At 41.4% G+C, this 22,819-nt stretch overlaps 1 protein-coding gene and 1 non-coding gene across 5 annotated transcripts in view; one reads left to right on the top strand and one right to left on the bottom strand.

The window, feature by feature from the left end:
• The window catches only part of CPNE4 (copine 4), a 350,544-nt gene that overhangs the window by 192,753 nt on the left and 134,972 nt on the right, over nt 1-22,819 (top strand). For all 4 annotated transcript variants that reach the window (XM_006020621.3, XM_006020620.3, XM_006020622.3 and 1 more), the window contains exons 4-5: nt 8,799-8,870; nt 17,421-17,495. In XM_006020621.3, coding sequence (XP_006020683.1) covers nt 8,799-8,870; nt 17,421-17,495 — 147 coding nt within the window. The remainder of the gene's footprint in view (nt 1-8,798; nt 8,871-17,420; nt 17,496-22,819) is intronic.
• On the bottom strand, nt 9,705-9,873 carry LOC112549774. Its single transcript, XR_003093297.1, has one exon. It is a non-coding gene; the product is annotated as a U1 spliceosomal RNA (small nuclear RNA).

Raw genomic sequence — 22,819 nt, 5'->3', positions numbered from 1 at the left:
GCCGCTTGTAGTTGCGACGCAGATGGTCCGGTCGTCTGAACAACTATGCGAGTTGTTCCAGCTGGCGAGGCCCAAGCCAGTTAATCCGTCCGAAATTTAAGCCGGCTGGAAAAGGGTACGTCTGGGATTGCGCTCGGCGACGGGAAGAAGGATCGATAGGTGATCAGTCTATCGATCAGCTAGCCGCAAGTCAGATCTCTTTAGAGGCACTCTGCAGCGTGCTCAAAGTTCTTCAACTTGGGTGGAAGTCGCACAAAATTTTAAACGGCTAGCAAGCCAATTACAAGCCGCCACGTAGGAATAATTTAGAACTAGCCAATAGCGGGACACAAATTTGCATTCGAATAGTGGGAACTCTTTGCACCGTGCATTTCTGTGCTGCAAAGAAGAAATGCACCCTGCAAATTGGCGGGAACTCTCTTGCACCGAGGTTCTTCTGTGCAGCAAAAACCCTTGCTGTGCAAGAGGCTGTCATGTGGCAAGAAAATTCCATCGTGCCGAGGCACCAAAATCACTGGGTTGTGACAAAATGCATGGAGCCTGGGAAACAAACAGGAAGAACTGGAAGTCCTTGTACAGTCCTGGAACTATGATGTGATTATAACAACAAAGACTTGGTGGGATAGCTCACATGACTGGAGAACTGTTATGAATGGGTATAAACTGTTCAGTAAGGACTTGCAGGGGAGAAGAGGAGGAGGAGTTGTACTTTATGTAAAAGAGCCATATGATTGCTCAGCCCTCTAATATGAAATTGGAGATAGGCCTGTTGAAAGTCTCTGCATTAGGGTCAGAGCAACAAGGGTGATGTCATGGTGGGAGCTGCTATAGATGACCAGACCAGGCGGAAGTGGTGGATGTGGCTTTCTTCAAACAGCTAGCAGAAGTTTCCTGATCACAGGCCCTGGTTCTCATGGGGGACTTCAGTCACCCTGCCATCTGCTGGGAGGGCAATACAGCAGTGTGCAGGCAATCCAGGAAATTTTTGGAGAGTGTTGGGGACAACTTCCTGGTACAAGTGCTGGAGCAACCAACTAGGGGCCATGCTCTTCTTCACCTGCTACTCGCAAACAGGGAAGAATTGGTGGGGAATGTAGTTAGTGGATGGCAACTTGGGCATCAGCAGCCGTGAGATGATTGAGTTCAGGATCCTGAGGAAAGGAAGGATGGAGAATAGCAAAGTAAGGACCCTGGACTTAAGCAAACCAAACTTTGACTCACTCGGGGAACTCATGGGCAGGATCCCCTGGGAAGCCAGTCTGACAGAAGGGGCCAGGAGATCCGGCTGTACTTTAAAAAGCCTTACTAAGAGAGCAGGAACAAACCATCCTGATAAGCAGGAAAACTAGCAAATATGGCAGAAGACCAGCTTGGCATAGCAGGGAACTCTTCATTAAACTAAATCACAAAAAGGAAGCTTATAAGAAGTGGAAACTTGGACAAACAACTAGGGAGGAGTATAAGAGCATTGCTCTGGCATGCAGCGATGAACTCAGGAAGGCCAAAGTGCAACTGAAGTTGCAGTTAGCAAGGGATGCAATGGTTAACAAGAGGGGTTTCTATGAGCATGTCAGTACCAAGAGGAAAATCAGGGAAAATGTGGGAGGCAACCTTGTGAGAGAGGCTGCAGAAAAGGCTGAAGCACTCAATCCCTCTTTCACCTCAGTCTTCACAGACAAAGTCAGCTCCCAGACTATTGCATCTGGTGGCACTATTTGGGGAGGAGGTGAGCAGCTGACAGTGGTGAAAGAACAGGTTAAGGACTATTTAGAAAAGCTGGATGTGTAAAAGTCCATGGGGCTGGATGGGATGCACTTGAGGGTGCTGAGGAAGATGGGTGATGTGATTACAGAGCTGCTGGACATCATCTTTGAAAACTCATGGCTATCAGGAGAGGTCCCAGATGACTGGAAAAGGGCAAGCATAGTGCTCATATTTAAGAAAGGGAAAAAGGAGAACATTCTCACAGGCAAGCTAAGGAAGTATGGACTGGATGAATGAACTGTAAAGTAGATAGAAAACTGGCTGGAGCATCGGGCTCAGAGAGTAGTAATCAATGGTTCAATGCCTAGTTGGCAGCCGGTATCAAGTGGAGTGCTCCAGGGGTTGTTCCTGGTGCTAGTTTCATTCAATAACTTCATCAATGACCTGGAAGATGGCATAGAGTGCACCCTCAGCAAGTTTTCTGATGGCACCAAGCTAGGGGGACTAGTATACACTGGAGAGTAGGGCAAGGATGCAGAGTGATCTAGGCAAATTGGAGGATTGGGCCAAAAGAAATCCATCTCATGAGGTTCAACAAGGACAAGTGCAAAACCCTGAATTTAGGACGGAATAATCCCACTGGTACAGTTTGGAGACTGAGTGGCTGGGCAGCAGCTTTGCAGAAATAAATAATTAATTATTATTATAATTATTTATTATTTATTTAAATAATTATTCTAACTACATTTTACTGAGCTACAGACACCACACACGGAGTCACTTTTAAACCATTTGCTAACATCAATAAGATCTTTCCAACAAGACCATTAATACCCTTTATATTATTCTAGTGGGCACTGATATTTTTCAGTGTCCTGTCCTGACTGGCTGATTGCTATCCTGCTGGAAATCAATAGCAGAAAGGCCCTTCATTTGGCTCTAAGTATGGAAAATGGAAATGTTATGAAAAACGTAATCTGTTGGTGGGGAAGGCAGATATAACCGTAGAATTGAGACCACTTGAGAGGGAAAATAAGCATGGGCAGTTGTTAGAGTTGAATCAGAATAATTAATGATAAATGTAAATATTGGGGTAGAATCAACAACCATTAAGATTTTTCTTTGGGGAATTGTGTGCCTACAACAAAAATTAAGTTGGTGGAAAGATGATGGCAAAGGTGTACTACTTTTTCAGTGATAAGCATTAGGCATATTTTATAATTTAGTAATGCCTTCCCTGGTCTAGAAAGTTGTACAACTAAAACTGCATTAATATGGTTAAAGCAGTAAAAGTGCATCAAGCCCTCCAATGTGGCTAACATCATAAAAAATGCTATATATTGGTACAGTCATACAGCAAGGGCATAAATCAGTAATCTTTGCATCTCACAGCTAGTAAATCTTTTTTCTTTTTAATATGGGTATCTCTTGAGCTTTAGATGCCAGTTTGATTAGTTGTTGTGACTTTTAGTGCCTTGCTTCAGAGGTTCTATCTTGGCATATGTTAAAAGTGATAAAAGTGATCATAGAATTTTATCAAAGCTACTTTTGAGCACATCTTAAAACCACTGCCATCAATGCATAGCTTGGCAGATTTGGTGTTTTCTTGTCAAGACAGGATCAAAACTCAGGAAACAGGTTTAACAGGGTAGGTAAGCAAACACAGCAGAGCTAAACAGTAGATGGAACAAGGCTTGCATAAAATTCCATGTGTAAATAAAAACAGAATATAAGAGAAATGATTAGGCAGCCAACAAACAATGTACATGTGGTAGAAACCTGATAAGTGGAAGAGCAAGACCATTAAGGAGGTTTATCACCTGTGAAGTGCAGAGATTAGCGAGTGTGGAGGATAAGGGAGGGGGGATTCTTACTTGCTTTGGGGATTTGCAGCCTCAACTGAAAAGGGTGTGCATCTGTGCCACTGTACCCCTACTGGATCCTCCTTTAGACTGAAACAACGTTGCTGACACAGAAGTAGAGTATAAGTGTGGATTCACCTCCTGTTAAGTCTCTATTGTTTGGAGCTTGGGAGCTCATGAATGGATACTCTAAATCATACAATCACAGAGAAGTAGGGCTTGAAGGGACCTTCATAGGTCACCTAGTCCACCTCTCAACCGAGTCGGGATCATCCCTATCCAAACCATTCTATACAAATCTATTGTCTAACCTATTAGCAAAACTAAACAGTTAACCTTGACACAGCCATGAGTTATAACACCCTAGCCTGCCATTGGTAAAGAAGGGAAACACAAGTGGCCAATGTTCTGATGCTACAAGGGTTTTTTATAAACACACTTGAGTTATCCAGGGAAGAGGGTCATGCCCCACTACAGAAGAAGGCAAAGACCCCTACAGTCTGTACCAATCTGACTATGGGGTAAAATTCCTTTCTGATGGTAAATACTGTGATCAGTCTGTCCCTGAGTGGAAAGGCAAGACCCTCTAGCCAGGAATCTCCAGGTTTATGGGACCCAGGAGCACTGGCACAACCCAATTAAAATCCCCAATGTTGGTTGCAGGCCACACCCAATGCTTTTGAGGAAGACAAACCTTCCCTGCCCCCTCCCCAACACACATAGCAATAGGAGGGGGGAAAAATTCCTTCCTGGCCCCATATTGCAATCGACAAATCCCAGAAGCATAGGAAATACCCATAGTACAGGATAGGCATAGCTAATTCTAGATCACCCCTGATCAGTGCTTACCCAAGCTCTTCTTGAGCACCTCTGTTGATAGAGATTATATAACTTCCCTAGGCAGTCTATTCCACTGCCTTGCTGTTCTAAAAGTGAAGATGTTTTCCCTGATATCCAATTCAAAACTACTTTACTGCAACTTCAAGCCACCGTTCTGCATCCTGCTCTCTGCAGAAGAGAAAAAAGATTTCCCCTCTTCTTTATGGCAGTCCTTCAGGTGTTTGAAGATTGTGCTCATGTCCCCTCCTAAGTGCCTTTTCCACAGCTCTTCAGACTTCAGAGCCCTGCACCAGACTCTGGTATCTGTGTTTTAGAAAAAGAAGATTGACTTATTCTCTACACTTCTTTAGTTCCATGTTGCAAAAACACATTTTTCTGTATAGCTTTCAGTTGGGAATTGGAAGTAAGAGTCAAACTGGAGCTATCTGACAAGCAAAAGTCCTATGATAAATGCCCTCCTTTTAGTCACATTGCAAGTTCAGCCATCTCTTTGTAACTCTGAACTTAAACAGCTGCTTCCTCCTTCAGTGCCTAAGGTGGAGTGGGGGTGGGTGGAGGGGAGGGAGGCAGGGAAGACAGGGGCAGGAATTGTGCTTGGAAAGGAAAAAGGGGAATATTACCTGCTGGGGGTCTCTTTATTTGAGCAGCAGCTGCTATTGCAGTTACTTGTCTTCTAGCAACATGAGTTTGGGCTGCTGCCACTGAGGCACAGGTTGCTACCTGGTGGTAGCAAAAAGCTGCTTCTGGTGCCCCTTTTGCCCCCACCCCAGGGCAGGGCTGTACCTCCCATGGCAACGCCTCTCAGGGGACCATCACTTTGCCTCCTACCCTCCAGATGCACCACTGAGCATGCTACTGCTGCTGCTACCCCTGCCCAGCTGCACCAGCCTACCCTAGAAAAGACTCCTGGGGAAGAAGAGACCATATGAATGACCCCTTGAAGTTAGCACCTGGGGCCAGTGTCCCTCTTACCCTGCCGTACTTACACTACTGCAGATAGCTAATGCTTCCTATAATTCTGCTTGGGAATCCAAAATGTGACAATTTCAGCTGTGCAGTCATTTTTCTCCACACAAACAAAAAAGGCAATTTATTGCTACAAAAAAAATGGATTTCTTGTCAGTTATTTTGGTGATAGTCTACAAATCTTAACATTAATTAGTATTTGAGGCAATGATGCAAGCATATAGCTGCCAGATGGATCCATTTTACTGGCCACTTGATTAACAATGTGTGGGTGTTCACACACACATACACATATTTACATATGCAGAGTGTTCACTGTGGCAAAATGACACTAATAGCTCACAGAGCTTGTCTCATTAAAATGACCTAATGATAAGATCATCAAAATAAATTCCTCTTGCTATACTTTGAGTCATGGAGCTGCCACATGAGTACAGACTCTGGTGTTTCAAGTTATTCCTCTCTGCAGTGCATCTTGGAACTTTAAATAATTTGTACCACAGCTTAAGTCCAGAAGTTGAGGAATAGTCCTGGGGGAAAAACTCTGATCTTCCCAAAGGAGACTGAATAAGGATAAACAACTGACCATGGGTATGACAGATTGTTGATTTTTAACCGAGTTCAACTGCACATCAGTGATTTAGATGGTACATTTAAGGAAATGAGTGAGGGCATATTGGCAGGAAGAGAATTTTCTGTCTTCATGCAGAAGATACACTCTTTGTTCCATCATTCACTGAACCAATAATTGAATAATATTTTGTACTTCTACATCACTTTTCATCTGAACATTTCTGACAAGTTTTTAAAAAAGGTAAGGCTTACAGAAATCACTAGAGATCAGTGAGTTTTCACTTGAACCCATTTGGCAGACGAGTAAACCAAGAAACAGATGTCAGCTGATGTAAGCAGATGTAGTGAGTAATCATTGAAAGAGTTTGACTCTGAAGTGCACTGCTAAACTCCTGCTGTGACACGGCAATCTCATCTGCATTACTTGTACTCATTGAACAAACCTCATACATGTAGAGAATTATATCAGTGATACACAAAAGAGAGAATTCATGTCAACACTTTCTATTATGCCAGCCACCTTTTAAAATTATGAATGTTCTTGCTGCATCTTATCAATCACAATTATTACGACTACAGCAGTAGATGTACTTGTTATTTATGTCTGACTTCAATGGGCAACTGCCTACCCAAGTGACTGTAAGGCTAAGTACAGACAGTCAAAAAGCCTAAGGCTAAATCAATTCAATCTTTGCGGGTTAGTCTAAGCTGAATAGATTGAACTGATAAGCAAGTGAACAGACATTTGCTTTTGTTTCTGGAAATGCAGCCACATGCCTGCAGTGGCTCAGACCAGAAGCCAAGGGGCACTAGAGCATGTCACCATGCTTGGCTGGAGCAGATAGCTTGGGCCAAGGCTAGCCCACCCACCCTGCAAGAGGAGGTTTGCAAGGGAGGTGCAAAGCATCCTGACATGCTGGGGGACTGTGCCTTAACTTGAATATGGAGGGGATCTGGGACAAGTTCAATAAACTGATTTAAACTAAATCAGTTCAGTCTGATACTACATCTATCCAGTTTTATTTTACACCAATTGTGGCCATTTTGAAATCGGTTTATGTGCAATGGATATCTGTTATGTTACAGATTTGTATTGGTTTCCAGTCACTTATGGGCTAGGGACAGACATTCAAAAAGCCTGAGCCTGAATTGATTCAATCTTTGTAGATTACTCTAACCTGGCTAGGCTGAACCAGTTTGTAATCACAAAGGTATCCCCTCTGGAGTGCATAAACGCAGGCACATGCTTGCAGTGGCCCAGGCTAGAAGCCAGGGGGTACTAGAGCAGCCCTAATCTGCCTGTTGATTAGCTCCAAAAAGCCTGTCTGCCTTTGTCCTCTCCCATAGCACGGACCATAGCCAGCATGTGGTCTGCTAGGTAATGCTGAGATGTGTCTGTGTAAAGCAGAGGGGTGGGGGGAATAATTCCTGTTTAGCAGGGAGAAGCCAGACAGATGCCTGCAGTCTCTGCCAGAGCTTCAGCAAGGGAGCAGAGGGGAGAGGCCAGCCCTGCTGTGGAGCAGAGAGCCCCACCCAGCCCAGGGAGCATGCCCGGATGCTGGAGGAGTCTGGTTTATCTTAAACCAGCAAGGGGTCTGGGACAGACATTGCATAAACCGGTTTGACCCAAATCATTTGAGTCTGATACTACATTCAACCAGGTTTAATTCAAACCAGTTTCAGCCATTTTCAAACTGGTTTATGTGCATTGAATATCTGTTCTGTTACAGGTTTAAACCAATTTCTGATTACTTGAACTGGTTTATGTCAAATGTCTGTCCCTAGCCATACTGGTTTATGTGTAATTTCTGTCCCTAGCCTAAAAGAACAGCACTATTTTCATGCTAGGGCTAGAATAGATCTCTGGAGGTAATCTAGTCTAACTCCCTGCTCAAGGCAGAATCATCCTAGCCTAAGCCATCTGAGACAAATATTTCCTTTGTCTGCGCTTATAAACTTTCTATGACAGAGATTCTACAACATGTCCAGATAATCCATTCCAGTGAATAACTACTCTCAGAGTTAGAAACTAGAAATTTAACTTAACATTTAACTTAATATTTAACTCAATATCCCTTGTAGCAATTTAAGCCCATTGCTTCTTGTCCTGTCCCCTGACTGGAAGATGGAAAAATGGAAGATTCTCCCAATCTTTGGTTGCTATATAGGTTATATTTTCTAGACCCCTAATCATTTTTGTTTTCCCCCTTTCACTTTGTTTACTCTTTTCCTGAAGTGTGATGCCCCAAACTGGGCACAGCAGTACAGGTGTGTGTCACCAGTGCTAAAGAGAAAAGCAGAATAATTTCTAGACACGTGCATTTGACATTCCTATTAACAGATCCCTGTATGCTATTAGCTTTTTATGGAACACTATTACACTGCTTACTCATACCCAGTTTGCAGAAAGTATAACCCCCAAGTCCCTTTCTTCAACACTGCAGCCTAGCCTGGCATCTTGGTAATTATCCTCTGGGGTCCCTTCCCTTCCAGCCCTGCCACAGACACACACACAATGCTACATTGTAAGCTCTGACAAAGGGAACATCTTTTAGTTCTGTGCTTGGACAATAATTTCCTGTACTAATATTGGGCCTCCATTAGCTACTGTAATACAAGTGGCAATAGTAGTAGTAGTAACAACTACAACAATAAAAATGTATACTTTGGGGCACAGACTATCTACTTTGTTATTTATCTGTACAGTGCCTAACACAATGGGAACCTGATCCCTGATTATGATTCCTGTCCATTACCACAGTATAACTAATTATTATTATCAAATATAAATCAAATCACATTCTACTTATTTACTACAGAGCTTAATTATTCTTTGTTTTGGTTCTTGCACAGATTGTTTCACAGAGGAAACTCTCCAAATCCTTACTGAAACATGGGAACACAGCAGGGAAATCATCCATAACAGTAAGCCATGCTTAAATACATTTTTTTGTTGTATTTAAAAAGATCTAATGTGACTAATTTTCCATAAAAGCATCCTGCAAAGTTGTCAGTCTGACCCTTAATTGAAAAATGTTTGGATCCTTCTGATCAATTTAAATGTTTTTGGCAAATATTTACAATACACAAATGACAAGAAAGTAGTGTGTGAAACTTACAAGGGCTGTGAAATGTATCTACATAAAGGAATCTGTGTTGTGGGAAAAAATGTCATTTGATTACTTCTAATCCAAGCTCTGAATCCTCTAAAAATGTACTTAATCCTTCATTTTGTAAAAACTATATTTACTCAAATATTAGACAGTTTTCCCCTTAATCAGCATGGGAGGAAAAACAACCCTATCATTTATTTGCATACAAAAAACCTTATGGAATGCATTGTCTATCATTTAACTGCTGCCAAAAGCAGTGTGTGCACACTAATGGAAACCAACTAGGAAGCTGATTTAAATGCACCCAGCACTGAGCATGACTATAAAACACATGGCCCATATTGGGCAAACATTTTTTTTCTTTTTAAAATTTTGTTTCCAGGGCCAAATCATAGTTCCGAATTATATTGGGCAAAGCCCACTAGTCAAGTTCCAAATTTTGACTGAGCAGAGCTCACTTGTTCAACTCTGTGTGTGGTTCTATACCGGGCAAGTATCCTCTCTCTCAGACCCATCAGCCTTGGGCTCTGGATACTCTCCAAATCCATGGCAGGCATCCTACGTGCAAGCCCCAAGCTTGGAGACATTGGGGTTCAGAGGCTCCTAAGTCTCACTTGCTCCTAGTCAAAGGGCCAAGGAGTAAGCCAGGGGAAAAGCATGAATGTAGTCTCCCATTACCCCAAAATTGTACAGTCAAGTTTTCTGCATTTTAGGAAGCTCACAGGGATCAGCCTGCCCCGAGTGCAAGGTATAGACCTTACCCTGGGAAAATTGCCTTTGGGGTCATGATATCTCCCCTGACGTTGGGCAGATATACTGATGGAAATTTACCATAAGTATAAGTTAGTATAATCCATCTGAATAAGATATGTGGTAGTGTGCATTGTGCTCATTCCTCTTCAGCGCAGACTCTCTTTCAAGTCATGATGAGCCACTACATTGAATACATTTTTACTTCCTCTTCACTCCAATAGCAGAGTTGCACTTTTCTTTCTCATTTGCAATTATTCCTGTTTCTTCACCAGCCTTAAACATCTGGCAAGCATCACCAAACAGGTCCCAAACAGTTCACCCAGAATCCCTCTCACGCCTCATCTCAGCTTGTCTCATACAGTTAGTGTGGCCCCACCCATCTTGAGGTAGAGGTGGACCAAGTTGTCCTGCATCTTATCTGCATATACATTTTTGGAGGACCCCAGGACTTTGACAAGAACAGCTGATTTCAGTCATTAGTGGTGGGCTAATTAACACATGGCTCCTTTTGTGGGGGATATTTGAAGTACCCACACATACTGAGCTGTGCTGAACTATGGGGGTCACCATAGCTTGAAATATTGTAGACTGCCTTTGGCTTTGTACAATATCACATATAGTTTACTTGGAGGCAACTGAACCCCAAGCTTCTGGGCTTGGGCCTGCACGTGGGATGCCTGCTAAAGGATTTGGAAGTTTCTGAAGCCCCAGGCCTGGGTGGAAGATACTTGCCAGTGGCAGGGCCACCTATGGTTCCTGAATGATTCAAATGGATTTGGACCTTATTTAGCTAATTTGACCTGGAACATGAAAAATTTTCCTTAAAAAAAAATTAAAATGTATATATTATATGTACTATATAAGGAGGCACAAAAGTGCTGTTGCTCTTTAACAGTGTGTTTTTTGATTAATTAAATATATTAATAATTTGACTGTATGTGAATTATTATAGGTAAGTTTATTTCAAAGTCAGTGGGTGTGTCTACATGAGATGCTAACTGTGTGCTAGTCTAATAACACTGTGCAGTAGGGTGCCGGGCAAAACCCATGCTAATATGCTACTACTGTACAGTAGTATTAAGCTACTGCGCAGTTAATGTCTGTAAAAACCCATGCACAAGTGCTACCGTACAGTAGCACCAGTTACTGCATATTGATTTAGTACTTGATTATCTAAGCACTAAACTTAATGCACAAAAGCTATATGTAGACGCATCCATTGTTTTCAAATTTGCTTCTCACTTCCATGTGTTCAGGGCAAGCAGGGTCTGACAGTAAAGGGGCAGGAGAGGGGCTGCAGGGGGAAGAAGGGGGGGGCATAGATTAAAGCAGTCCTCTGATCTCCCAAATTTATTTTATTTGCTATAGCAGTGGAAGGGGGACAAATTGAAGGCAAACCTCCAATAATTAGATTTGATTTCTGGAAAATTATAACGCATTTATACACTTTCTCCATATATAGAATCTAATTATTAGGTGGTCATCTTCTATTCAGGTAAATACAATACTTATGTATGTGCTTAATTTTCCACATGAGGGTAATTTCATTAACTTTACTGTGTATAAAATTAAGCTTCTGTATGAAGGCGTTGGCAAAATTAAAGGTGTTTCACTTCTGTCTGTTTTCTAATTTCTAAAATCAAATTGATAGATCATATAATGTCATTGACTTTTCATGCCAAAGCAGTGGAATATTAATACAGTGATGTAGAGAGAAACATTTAATGTGTGTTGGGGGGAAAAAATCATTAAGCAGTTGGAAAGGGACTTTTGACTTGTTTCTAATATTTTATTAAAGCCTTTGAATTGCTATCCAGCTTTTCGTAATAGTTAACTTGTTGCAGTGAAAATTTGAACACATTATAGAGGGTACAAAATGTTGGGAACGAAGCCTATGAAAATGAAACTATAATTATCAGCAAAATTACCTATGAACAGAACAGGTTCTGAGCTTGTGCATACAGTATACTGTATACATTTATATGCATGAACACAAACTCATAAACACCTTGAAATGTGCACAACGCTTACCACTTACAAGTGGGAATCTCTCTGGTGAACAAAAATGCTAAACTAACTGTTTTTGAAGAAGATGAAGACATAGAAATAAGACAAGAACTCTATGCTGGTATAATTTACTTAAATCTGATATAAAATGACCATGAGAATCAAAAGTTAATCTACACTGTGTAAGTTACACTGGTGTGTAGGTATCATTTGTCCAGTTCCATCATGGGGTAATCATTTGGTCTAAGGCAAACAGATTTTACCTTTTCCTTTGCTATCAAGTACCAAGGCACTGTAATAGCCACTTACTCTGAGCCATTGCCCCATAGCTGCTCATTTGTTTGCTCCAGATCCTAGTGTAATTTTCATCAGTGTACAAAGTCTATGTAATTTATGCCGCTACAAATGTGTTGCTTGTTCAGAGCCTTAGATGATTGGTGTGATACTTCAAGATTCTCCAGTGAAACATTACATAGAAGAGGTTTATTGTTAAACCCAACACTGAAAAATGCAAATTTTGTGAAGCCAGAAATTTTTCACAAAACAAGATTAGTCCAATGAAACAACTAACTTAAAAAAAATTGGGTGCAAAATGTTTTACGATTTCCTAAATGGGTTCCGTTTTGATATTGTCAAATCAGGAAATACCATTTTATTAAGTCACAATAATCTTTCAGTTTGAAAATGTAGTATAATTACACTAAAGGAGTTTTAAAAGACTAACATTAAATGAATATTATCTGACAATTATTAACATGTGGATGTGGAAATACTGAGTTCAGTGAAGGGCCCCAAACTAATCCAGGAACTGAAAAGCAAGCCTTATAACATGAGGCTGATAGGATCAGCCTATTAAGGAGAAGGATAAAGTGGCTGGATCCTTGTGTATTGGTACTTACACATAAAACCCATAGTTTAAAATGAAGGTTTTCAGTTTTGCTGACAAGTGCATAACAATGTCCAATGGCTGGATGCTGACTAGAAAAATTCACCTGAGAAATGAGATGCTAGTTCATAGGGATGAGGATAAAACACTGGGATATCTTAACAGTCAGTCTACTTGTTTCCCTGGTGCTTGAAGTCTTTAAATATCTTTCTGATAGGTAAGCTTTAATCCAGGTTGGGGCTAGGCATGGGCGACTGGTGCCTCCTGAGTCCGGGGGGGGGGCACCTGCCTCCCCAGCACACAGTCAGCGACTCGGGGGGGTCCCCCCATGGCTGATACCACAGGCCGGGGGGCGGGGGCATGGCCAATCCCACTGACCTGCAACTGGCAGTGGCGCGCCGCTGGCACTTCCAGGCATGCCACTGGCACTTCCAGGTTGGTGGGATTGGTCACGGAGGGACCACTTCTCCTAGTGCACTCTCTGGCCGGCGCTCTCGAGGGGGGCACCAGCACTCTTGCCTGCCCCCCTGCCTGGGAAAGCTGCTGTCAGGGGGTGCACCAGTGCTCTCAGGGGGTGCACGTGCACCTCCACATACCCCCTACATGTCGCCATTGCGGCTAGGTGTTCATGGCTGTCTCTCCTCTCCTGGACTATATGAATCTCTTAAATGTATTCTTTCTTCCACAGCCATGGGGAGAACAAGATTTCCTATTCCTCATAACACTCATACCACTGTCAGCTCTGCATTGAGACAGTGATTAATCAGATCTTTTGCTTTACACTTTCTGTTTGTTGCTTGTTAGGTCAGAAAGGATTTTTTATCTGTGGAGCAAAATTGGTCAGATGTATAGCATGGGTTTTTTTGATCTCTTCCAAAGCATCAGAGATTGGACAAAGCTGCAGACGAGATGACAGACAGGGTGGACCTGTTCTGTGATATTGTAGAGTTGTCTTACTTAGGCGACTGGTTGATGTGCTTAGCTTACATCCTCAGGGCCAAACAGCAAAAGATTTTAGGCCAGGAAAGGATTTTTTCCAAAGGTCGGATCAGATTGGGTCCACTCTCGGCAGCATGGGACATACCTTGCCTGCTGGGTTATCTTAGCATGTCTCACATAATTAGGTCCCTGACAAAGGACATAGTTATTGGTGCTACCTTGGTCTCTCAAATTTCCTGCATAACACATGCAGTAATTTAGTCTTGATGACCTTAGTTTAGTTTAGTTTCAACAACCAAAATACTTTAATTGAACTAAAGTCATTGGGCCTAATATTTTTATTTAATTATGTATTTATTTATTTGTTTGTTTGTTATGGGTTTCCAAGGCAAAATTCCATGGCCTGTGATATACTGGAGGTAAGGCTGAATGACTGAATGGTTCCTTCTGCCCTGCACCTCTATGAAATCTACAAAGCCTGGGCCAAACTTTACATATCCTGGCTCTTAGCCAAAGTTATTACAAAACAGATGGACTTTACTCACACTGGGAACAGCTGAACTCAGACAGAAATAATATGAAAAGCTTGCTGCTTCAACAGAGAAAACACAAATAAATATTACTAATCTGTTTTGGTCCCAGGGTACATACCAAGCATCTGTGATATACTGAATTTACCAAAGTTAATTTCATGACTTTTCATAAATACTGTCAAGTTATGTATCCTTTATTGAACTGGTAAGTTTCACTTACCAGAGAAGTTTGCTATTATCATTATTATACCACTATCTCTAGCATATCTAATCAATACATTATTATTTTTTTACTGTGAAATAAAATAATCACTTTTTAACAACTGTTGTTAAAGGTCTGTCATCACTTTTAGTTAGAGGATTGGAACTTAGTTATAAAATATTACTGAAACCTAAATCTTGGTGTACAAATCCCAGGTATATTAATGATGATGTATCCTACATGATCCTTCTAGCCAGTAGATTACCTGGAAGAAATATTTGGGCTAAATACAGACATTCAGAAAGCCTCTGACAGATGTGCTATAACTGTTGCACTTTACTTAAAGTGCTATAAGTTAGAGTGGGAATAAACTGAACAGACATTTGCTGTTTGGTGGGGGGGATTTGATGCCTGTCTGGGCTGGCCAATGCCAGCATGCCAGGGGCACTCCTGCATGCCTCCAGGGAAGCTGCCAGAGCCAGCCCCACCCCCCTAGCCTGGGACTTCCCACACTGCTTTTTGCTGGGCCAGGATGGAAAGGAACCCTGCCTGCCATGCAGACCCAGCCTGGCCTCCCCCGCGAAACCCTAGCCAGCAAGCTGAGGGGAAGGGGCTTTTATGGCAGGGGGCCTCCCTTCCTGCCTGGCCCCAGTTCCTGGTGTGGCAAAAAGCCAGCTGGGCACCCCCACACTGCAGCTCATGGATGCAGCTGTTAAAAGGCTGGGGCAAAGGTGGGGTGGGGAGTGAGCCCCTCTGCCATGCAAACCTAGCTCAACCCCCACCCAAGACCCCATACAGAAAGCTGTGGGGGGCCTCCCTTTTCCTCCACCCCCAGCCTCGTGACACCTACAGCCAGGAGCTGTATTATACAGCTGCCTTGCTGGTTTTTACCATGTTGGGAACTGGGACTTAGCGGGGAAACAAAGCCTCTCTGCCATGCAGACCCTATCCTGCCGTCCCCAAGACCTGAGCTCACAAACTTGGGGGGGGAGCAGGGTGGAATCCACACATCAGAGAAGCTGTGTTTCCCCACCTCACCGCATGGCTGAGCAGGGTGGAGACAAGCCTTTTCTGTCTTCCCTTTGTGACAGCCTGGGGGCAGGGCTAGGCTGCTGCTTGCTCAGAGCAGATGGGCGCCAGCCCAGACTAGTAAGCCACCCAGTGAGGGCTCCTGGGATGACAGCAGAATGCAACCTGCATTCAAGCACAATAGATGTAGTACAGGCATTCAAAAAAGTGTTCTAACCTAAAGCACTTTAGTCTCATACTGCATCCATCAAGGGTTAACTTAGAGCAGGATCTGCCATTTTAAAGTGCTTTGAGTGCTGTGAATATCTGTTCTGTTATAGCTTTGAATTGCTTTCTGTGCACTTAGTGCATGTTAAGTGTACCTACCCTCAGTTGTACCTACCTTCAGTTTCAGCTACTCATGTCTGACTTGCGCACAGTAAATATTTGTGCATACACATTTGATAGTATTTTTCTACACATTTAAGGGGTTGTGCATATATAACACTTTTTAACTACTTTGTTTGAACAAAGGCCATTTTTATACAGGCACAAGTCATCCTCCATTTTTTAAAATGTTGGCTCTCTAAGACTTCCAGCAGATGCTGTTGAAACAGTTTATTGAGGCTGAAGGTAGCACTGACAACTCCTAGGAAAGGAATTATACAGCTCAGCAGTGGAAGGGTGATATTGCATTCTATTGATTCCTAGTCTGACCCAGGCAGCCCATAGCTGGTACGAAGGATACCACTGAACTCTCATGTATCTACCAAGAATATGAGCTCTGTAACATAGGAATGGTTTAATCCTGGGTGGGGCACAAACACGAATAGTTATAAAATATGTGGGCTCTAAAATTCAGGGGTTTGTGTTCTGGGGGAGGATTTTATGGACGGTTAGCTATTTTGAGTATTTTCAGGTGTAATGTCTTAGCTCTGTTTTAAGCCTGGTGAGCAGTTAAATGTTTCATTGGCAGTGCAGTTGTGGTGGAAAGACAGAGTGGGGCTACTGACTAAGGGTATGTATAGATGTTCACGGTACTTGATCTAAACTCACACAGCTTACTTAAAGCCATATAATCATAGATTGGGTCTGACTTGTGCACAAGTTTGCCAGTGCCAGCAACATGATCCAAGTTGGGGTGAGTGGGATCAGGGTGGAGTTGGCAGGTTTGGGGGGCTCGTGTGTCTTGTGGGGGTATCTGCAAGGGGTTGTCTTTCTGGGCATGAGGGGCTAAAAATATCCCAGTCAGGGGTAGGAAGAGTGCATTCCCAGGGCTGGGTTTTCCCATCCCCAGGGCTACGCTCCAGTGTGTGCAGACATTCGTTAGATCAGACCAGTCATTTTTTGTCTGATGAAACTCCCTGAACATCTGTACAAATGAGCACTTAAATCAACCTAACCTAACCTTACTTATGTTGATCTAAGTGTAACATCTGTGCATACCCATAGTTATACCAATAAAAGTGCTAGAATAGATATGATTATATTTATAGAAACTTGCTTTTACCAGCAAGTTTTGGTAAAACTTACACTGGTACAGCATATGTACATGATTCCAGTATTATGAACTTTTATAGTGATATAAATTATGTACATGCTAATTGGTTTTGCCAGTTTAGCTATAGTAGCAAAAGTCTCTTTATATAGACACAACCAGAATTTCAAGGTAGTTAGTCACATGTTATTTTATTTCTTCCAGTTTATTATGGGAAATTGTGTATAAATGTTATCTTAAAATCTTTAAAAATAGCAGCATGATGTTTTCTAAGTTTAGATCCAAACCACTCTTGTATTTATTTCCCCCCCTTAGAAATAATTAATTTGTGTGAAAATGTCCTTCTACTCAGTTTGAAGCAAAATGAGGAAAATTACCTATTTTGGTATGTATGCCAGCTAGGTTGCCAATTTCTTGGCAAGCGACTGTCATTTTCCTCCTGACATGGTTCTTAGAGTACTCTTCAATAAATGGCATCCTTCCTCATTTTTTTCTGTTATTATATATGCAAAACTCAAATGTAACTTTCCATTTAGGTGATTGCTGAGGAATTATCTGGCAATGATGACTATGTTGAACTTTCATTCAGTGCACGGAAATTAGATGACAAGGTAAGCTGTTTGATATTAACCTTATTGAAAGAAATAAGAATGCCTGCAAATATAATTTAATAAGGTTTCTTTCCTTGCAGCTATTTTTTTTGCCTGACGTTATTAAACACATCAGAGATTTCAGATCAATGTTCACAATGAGGCTTTCCTCAAGTTGCGAAGTAATTAAAAAAACTCAAGGGAATGTAATTAAAACCAAGACAATTTAATTATGCAGAGACCTCATTTATTTAAAATGCCACAGATCAGAAGTGCTTAGATAAATGAGCTTTTTACAAGTAGTCAAAGATGTAATATTCAAACTAAGTATCTGAAAATAAAGCTGGAAAATTTCAGATCATTTTATGCATCATACATGTTTTGTTCAGCAAATTATCTGATGTTTGAGAAACGGTTGCTTTAATATTTCCAAAAACTTTCTTTCGTTTAAATAGATATCTAAGTATGGACTAAAACCCATCTCTTCATTGTGGAGGGCACCTTTATCTTCCAATGTTAACATTGTTATTAATAATACTTAAATAATATGTTACTTCTATATAGCAACATTCACCCAAAGGACTTGGAACACTTTCCAAGCGTGGTATACCTTCAAATATCTAATGATCTAATATAATTGAACGTATTTAATTATTTCAAGTAATACAGAAGATATCATTGTAATTAATGGATGCCAGGTGGCCATGACCTTCCTAGTATAACAGGGATTTTCAGATAATTGAAGATCAGATAATCGCCATTGCACTAAGTTTAATACTTCCAACACTAGAATATACACCTGCTTGGGTGCAGATCAGGAACATACATTTACATTACAGAACAGTTTGACAGAAAATGCTGGGATTGCTGCAAATGTTTATGTGCATGTGTAATTTTCTCAAGTAAGTTGCACAGTCAAATCAGAATAGAGTTGCCTAGGTGCAGAGTGCTTTCAGGTTTGTAAATTAAGAGGAGAAGAACAATCCGTACAGCTGAAATCGCCAAGAAAATTGGATAGCCAGGATATAATTAACACAATTGGAATTTTATTAGGACACAAACGCTAATAATATCCCTGCGTTTAGAATCCTTAATGACTATAAATTATCAGGACCTTCACTTGTGTCCCATCTAAAAGAACTGTCCTCTCCCTGAGAGTTTCTGGCTTCTCAGCACTTTTAAAAATTAGATCATTTCTTTAGGTGCCCCAAAGTGGATTTAAAACCATAACTTTAGGTTCTTATTTTTAACCAAGTTGGCAGGTTCAATCCCTGATTCAACTAGATGATCTCTTGAGGTCCCTTCCAGCCTTACTAATCTATGAATCTGTGAAAACCATGCTTTAAAAATGCCATGTTCATTTAGCTGTAGGTCTTACTGTTATGTAAACAAAAGGAGTGGAGTGGGGAGAGAATACAAGGTATTTATCCAAGCATTTCCTGCTACAAGTATGCCATAGAGACTAGTAAAGACAACTTCATAATGAAGACAATGTTTATGGCTCATATGAGTCCAGTTAAATTGTTTTATTTAAGGTGATTTTCAGTGCTATATTTATATATGCCTCTTGGAAGCTTTAGGACATGTCTATGCCACAAACTTAACCTTTCTGACAGCAGTGCTGTCAACCTGTGCTCAGCACTTTGCTTCTAGTTTAAAAGGCAGCTCATGTGGAACAATGCAGAGTGCTTAAGGGGATGCTTCCTTACACAGTAGTATGCTTGCAGTGTAGAGAAAAAGACTCTTAAGCACAGGTCACCTGTTTATGAGCAAGGTATAAATAATACAGGGTCCTTATGAGTCATACAAGAACATTGTGGCAGATGCCCTTTTCATGATCTGTCTGAATTACTGGATCTCTTAATCTCCTTTGGTTGAATTATCTATTGGAACAAGCACAGGACTGAGAGTCAAAAACTTAAATGAGCCAGTGATTCATTGGTTACCAGAGATTGGTATAAATTCATGCAGGTCCACTGAAATCAATAAAGCTATGTCAAGTTTGCACTGCCTAAGGATGTAGCCCTAAGCTGAACCTTAGGGCTAAGTACAGACAGTCAAAAAGCCTGAGGCTGAATTGGTTCAGTCTTTGCAGGTTAATCTAAACTGCAAAGCTTGAACCAATAAGCAAATGAATGGACATTCACTTTTGATTCAGGAAATGCAGCTATGTTAGGAGCTGGGGGGCACTAGAGCATGACTCTCTGACATGTAGTCAGCAGGGGCTGTGTGTTTTCTTCCTCTTACTGCTGCCTCAAGGTCTCTGGGATTAGCAGTCCAGACGCACAGTAGCAGGATTTTGCAGGGTTGCTTATCAATTCCTCTTCCTGCTTCCAGGTGCCTCTGGGATTTGTAGTTCACAGTCACAGCCAGCACTAAGTAAATAGGGCAGGACGCCCTAGATTCCAGCAGGGGTTTGCCTAGGAGACGAGGGGCCAGTGAGCCGGCCAGTGCTCCAGCCCTCGCTGCTTCAGCTAGGGAGCAGAAGGGCAGGTCCAGCCCTGCTCTCTGGAACAGACAGCACAGCCCAGCCCAGGGCTGCAAAATGCTGAGATGATGGGGGTCTGTGATTTAACTTGAACCAGGAAGGGGTCTGGGTCAGAAGTTTCATAAACCGGTTTGACCCAAATCAGTTAAGTCTGATACTACACTCAACCAAGTTTATCTTAAACCAGTTTCAGCCATTTTCAAACTGGTTTATGTGCACTGAATTTATATTCCGTTACAGGTTTAAACCAGTTTCTGATCACTTAAACTGGTTTATGTGTAACTTCTGTCCATAGCCTAGGAGAGGGCTACCCATTACAATGAAGTTCTGTGTAGATAAAACCCAGTTAGCTCTGAATGAGCTACCTTGGGTACTGGAAGCAGGGAAATATACCCTGCTTTTCAGCAATGCTACTTAATCTGGGGAGAATGCTGTCTTGACTGGATTAAGTAGCATTGCTGAAAAGCAGGGTATATTTCCCCAGACAGATTGCCATGCTTATGTGGCTATACTGCTTCTTTTGTTTTAGCATATATTACACTATTAATAAGGCAGGAATTTGCTGCTTATTGGGGCTGATGGTGTTAGAAAGTCTTATTTGCTAGGCTGCTTAGCTCACTTAATTAGAACCATCATTAGGTGTTACAGGCTTTATATAACCCAGATGATTTAGCCGGTAGTCTATAATGATTCCATCCTAGCCACAGGAGACTATTATATAAATATATAATTATAGATATAATTTATTTGCTAGTTCATGATGGTTCACCCCATTGCTATTCAGAGATGTAAAAATTCATAGATCAATGGCAAGATAGACAAGCATCATAGAATCATAGGAAAGTTGGGCCAGAAGGGACATCAGGATGTCATCTAGTCCAATCCATTGCTTGGAGCAGGATTATCTCTGTCTAAACCATCCTAGACAAGTGTTTGTGTAACTGGCACTTAAAAACTTCCAGTGATAGAGAATCCAAGCCTCTCTAGGTCATCTGTTCTGGTGATGAACCACCCTTTTAATTATACAGTTCTTCTTAATATCCAATCTAAATCTCTCTTCCTGTAGTTTAAGACCATTACTTCTTGTCCTGTCCCCTGTGGACTCTGAGAGCAATTGATCTCTACCATCTTTATAGACAACCCATTATATATATTTAAGGCCTTCAAGTCCTGTTTAAAATCCTCAGAAATTGATACCCCCAAATCTACAAGAAACCACAGTTACCACAATAGGCCATGTCCTTCCATACATTTCTGGCCACAGACAGCTTTCTCAACCAGGTGCCAAACTGCAGCTGTAAATGCTTACCAGGAAAATTGCTGAGAAAAATGAGGCAACTCAGGACAACTTAGGCACGTCCGAGGTTTTGCCACTACTGTGCTGTGGGAGTGTTTTGGATTACAGTTTTGGCCTTGGGCATCTAACACTCATCTAAGTTCTGTCGCCTAAGTTCTGTTTATGACCCCAACGTTTTTTATATTTTTACATCTAGCTCTAGTTTTTACAGTGCTTAGTACTGTAACACCTAAGTCCCTTTTGGTATTTGCCCTTAGTTCCCTTTTAAAATATCAGCCTTTGTTGAAAAGACAAAAGATCAAAAAATAAAATTAAGAACAACCTGCCTTAACTATAAGTGACATTCCCATTTGAATGATCAGCAAATGTAACAAAAAAGAATGAAGGAAAAAAAAAAAGAAAGAAAAAAAATTGACATAATTATAATAGAAAAACAAAATGTTAACAGCATATTTCTGGAAGATAATAAAAGTGAGTTTGTTGCTAGTTTAATAAGCAGCAAAGGTTTTTCATAAAGCTTCAGTGGAGATTGAGGACAACAGAATAAGTGAAGCAAACTCAATTTCTTTTTTAAAGGGATGGCTGTAGCATCTCATGCAAAACTATAAGGCACTGGCATATGTCAGAATTTGCCCTCATTGGGTAAGGGTGAACAGAAAAAAAAGATAGCATTTTTGTAGAAATATGTGTCTGGAAGGCACAGTTACATATCTGTGTTTTATTGAAGCCCACTTAGTTCAGATGGCTCATCTTTGTTTCAAGAGATCCGCTGAGACTTCACAGTAAAACAATAACTTCCCGAATGGTTACATTGAATTAGTAGTTATGTCACAATTACTGTAACAAGCAGTTACATTTATTGAATGCTGCAATAAATGTTGCAGGGTGTAGGTTGTAGCCATGTTGGTCTAAGGACATAGGCAGACAAGGTTCCTTGGGTGAATTTGATATCTTTTATTAGACCAACCCAAATAGTTGGAGAATAGTTATTAAGTAAACTTTCGAGTTCAAAAACCCTTCATCAGGCTAAGGAAGTTTCAGCAGTTGGTGTGTGCTCTTCCTGGATGGAATGAAAAGCAAACAAGCCAGGGGCTGGGCTGGGCTGGGCTGGGCTGGGGAGTCAGTTGCCAGGCAGATTATAATGTATCAAAAATCCAATGTCTATGTTTAGTTCATGATCTCTAGAATCCAGCAGGTTGATGAAATGGAGCTCATAGGCTCGTCTCTGGGAAGTGTTTTGTAGGTTTCCTTTGAGGATCAGGACTGAGAGATTGGAGAGAGAATGGTTTTCTTGTGAGATTATTAAAAGTGAAATTGTTGTGTGTGAGGATGAAGTGTATAAGGTCATCAATATCTTTGGGCCTGTATTCTGAGTTGTAATCTTGTTCCTGTAGATATGTAAGGCAGGCTTGGATGCCATCCTGGTGTGGGATGTTGGTATATAGGCTGGTAACATCCATGGTGGCTAGGAGTGTGTTGCTGGGAAGGTGGTCTATGTTTTTAAGTTTCCGTAGAAAGTCTGTAGTGTCTTGTACAAAACTTGCTCTGTGGGTGACAAGC

Source organism: Alligator sinensis, unplaced genomic scaffold, assembly GCF_000455745.1.
Source record: "Alligator sinensis unplaced genomic scaffold, ASM45574v1 scaffold54_1, whole genome shotgun sequence".
NCBI classification, from domain to species: domain Eukaryota; kingdom Metazoa; phylum Chordata; order Crocodylia; family Alligatoridae; genus Alligator; species Alligator sinensis.
Note: the sequence above shows the minus strand (reverse complement) of the source record. Positions and strands in the feature narration are given on the sequence as shown.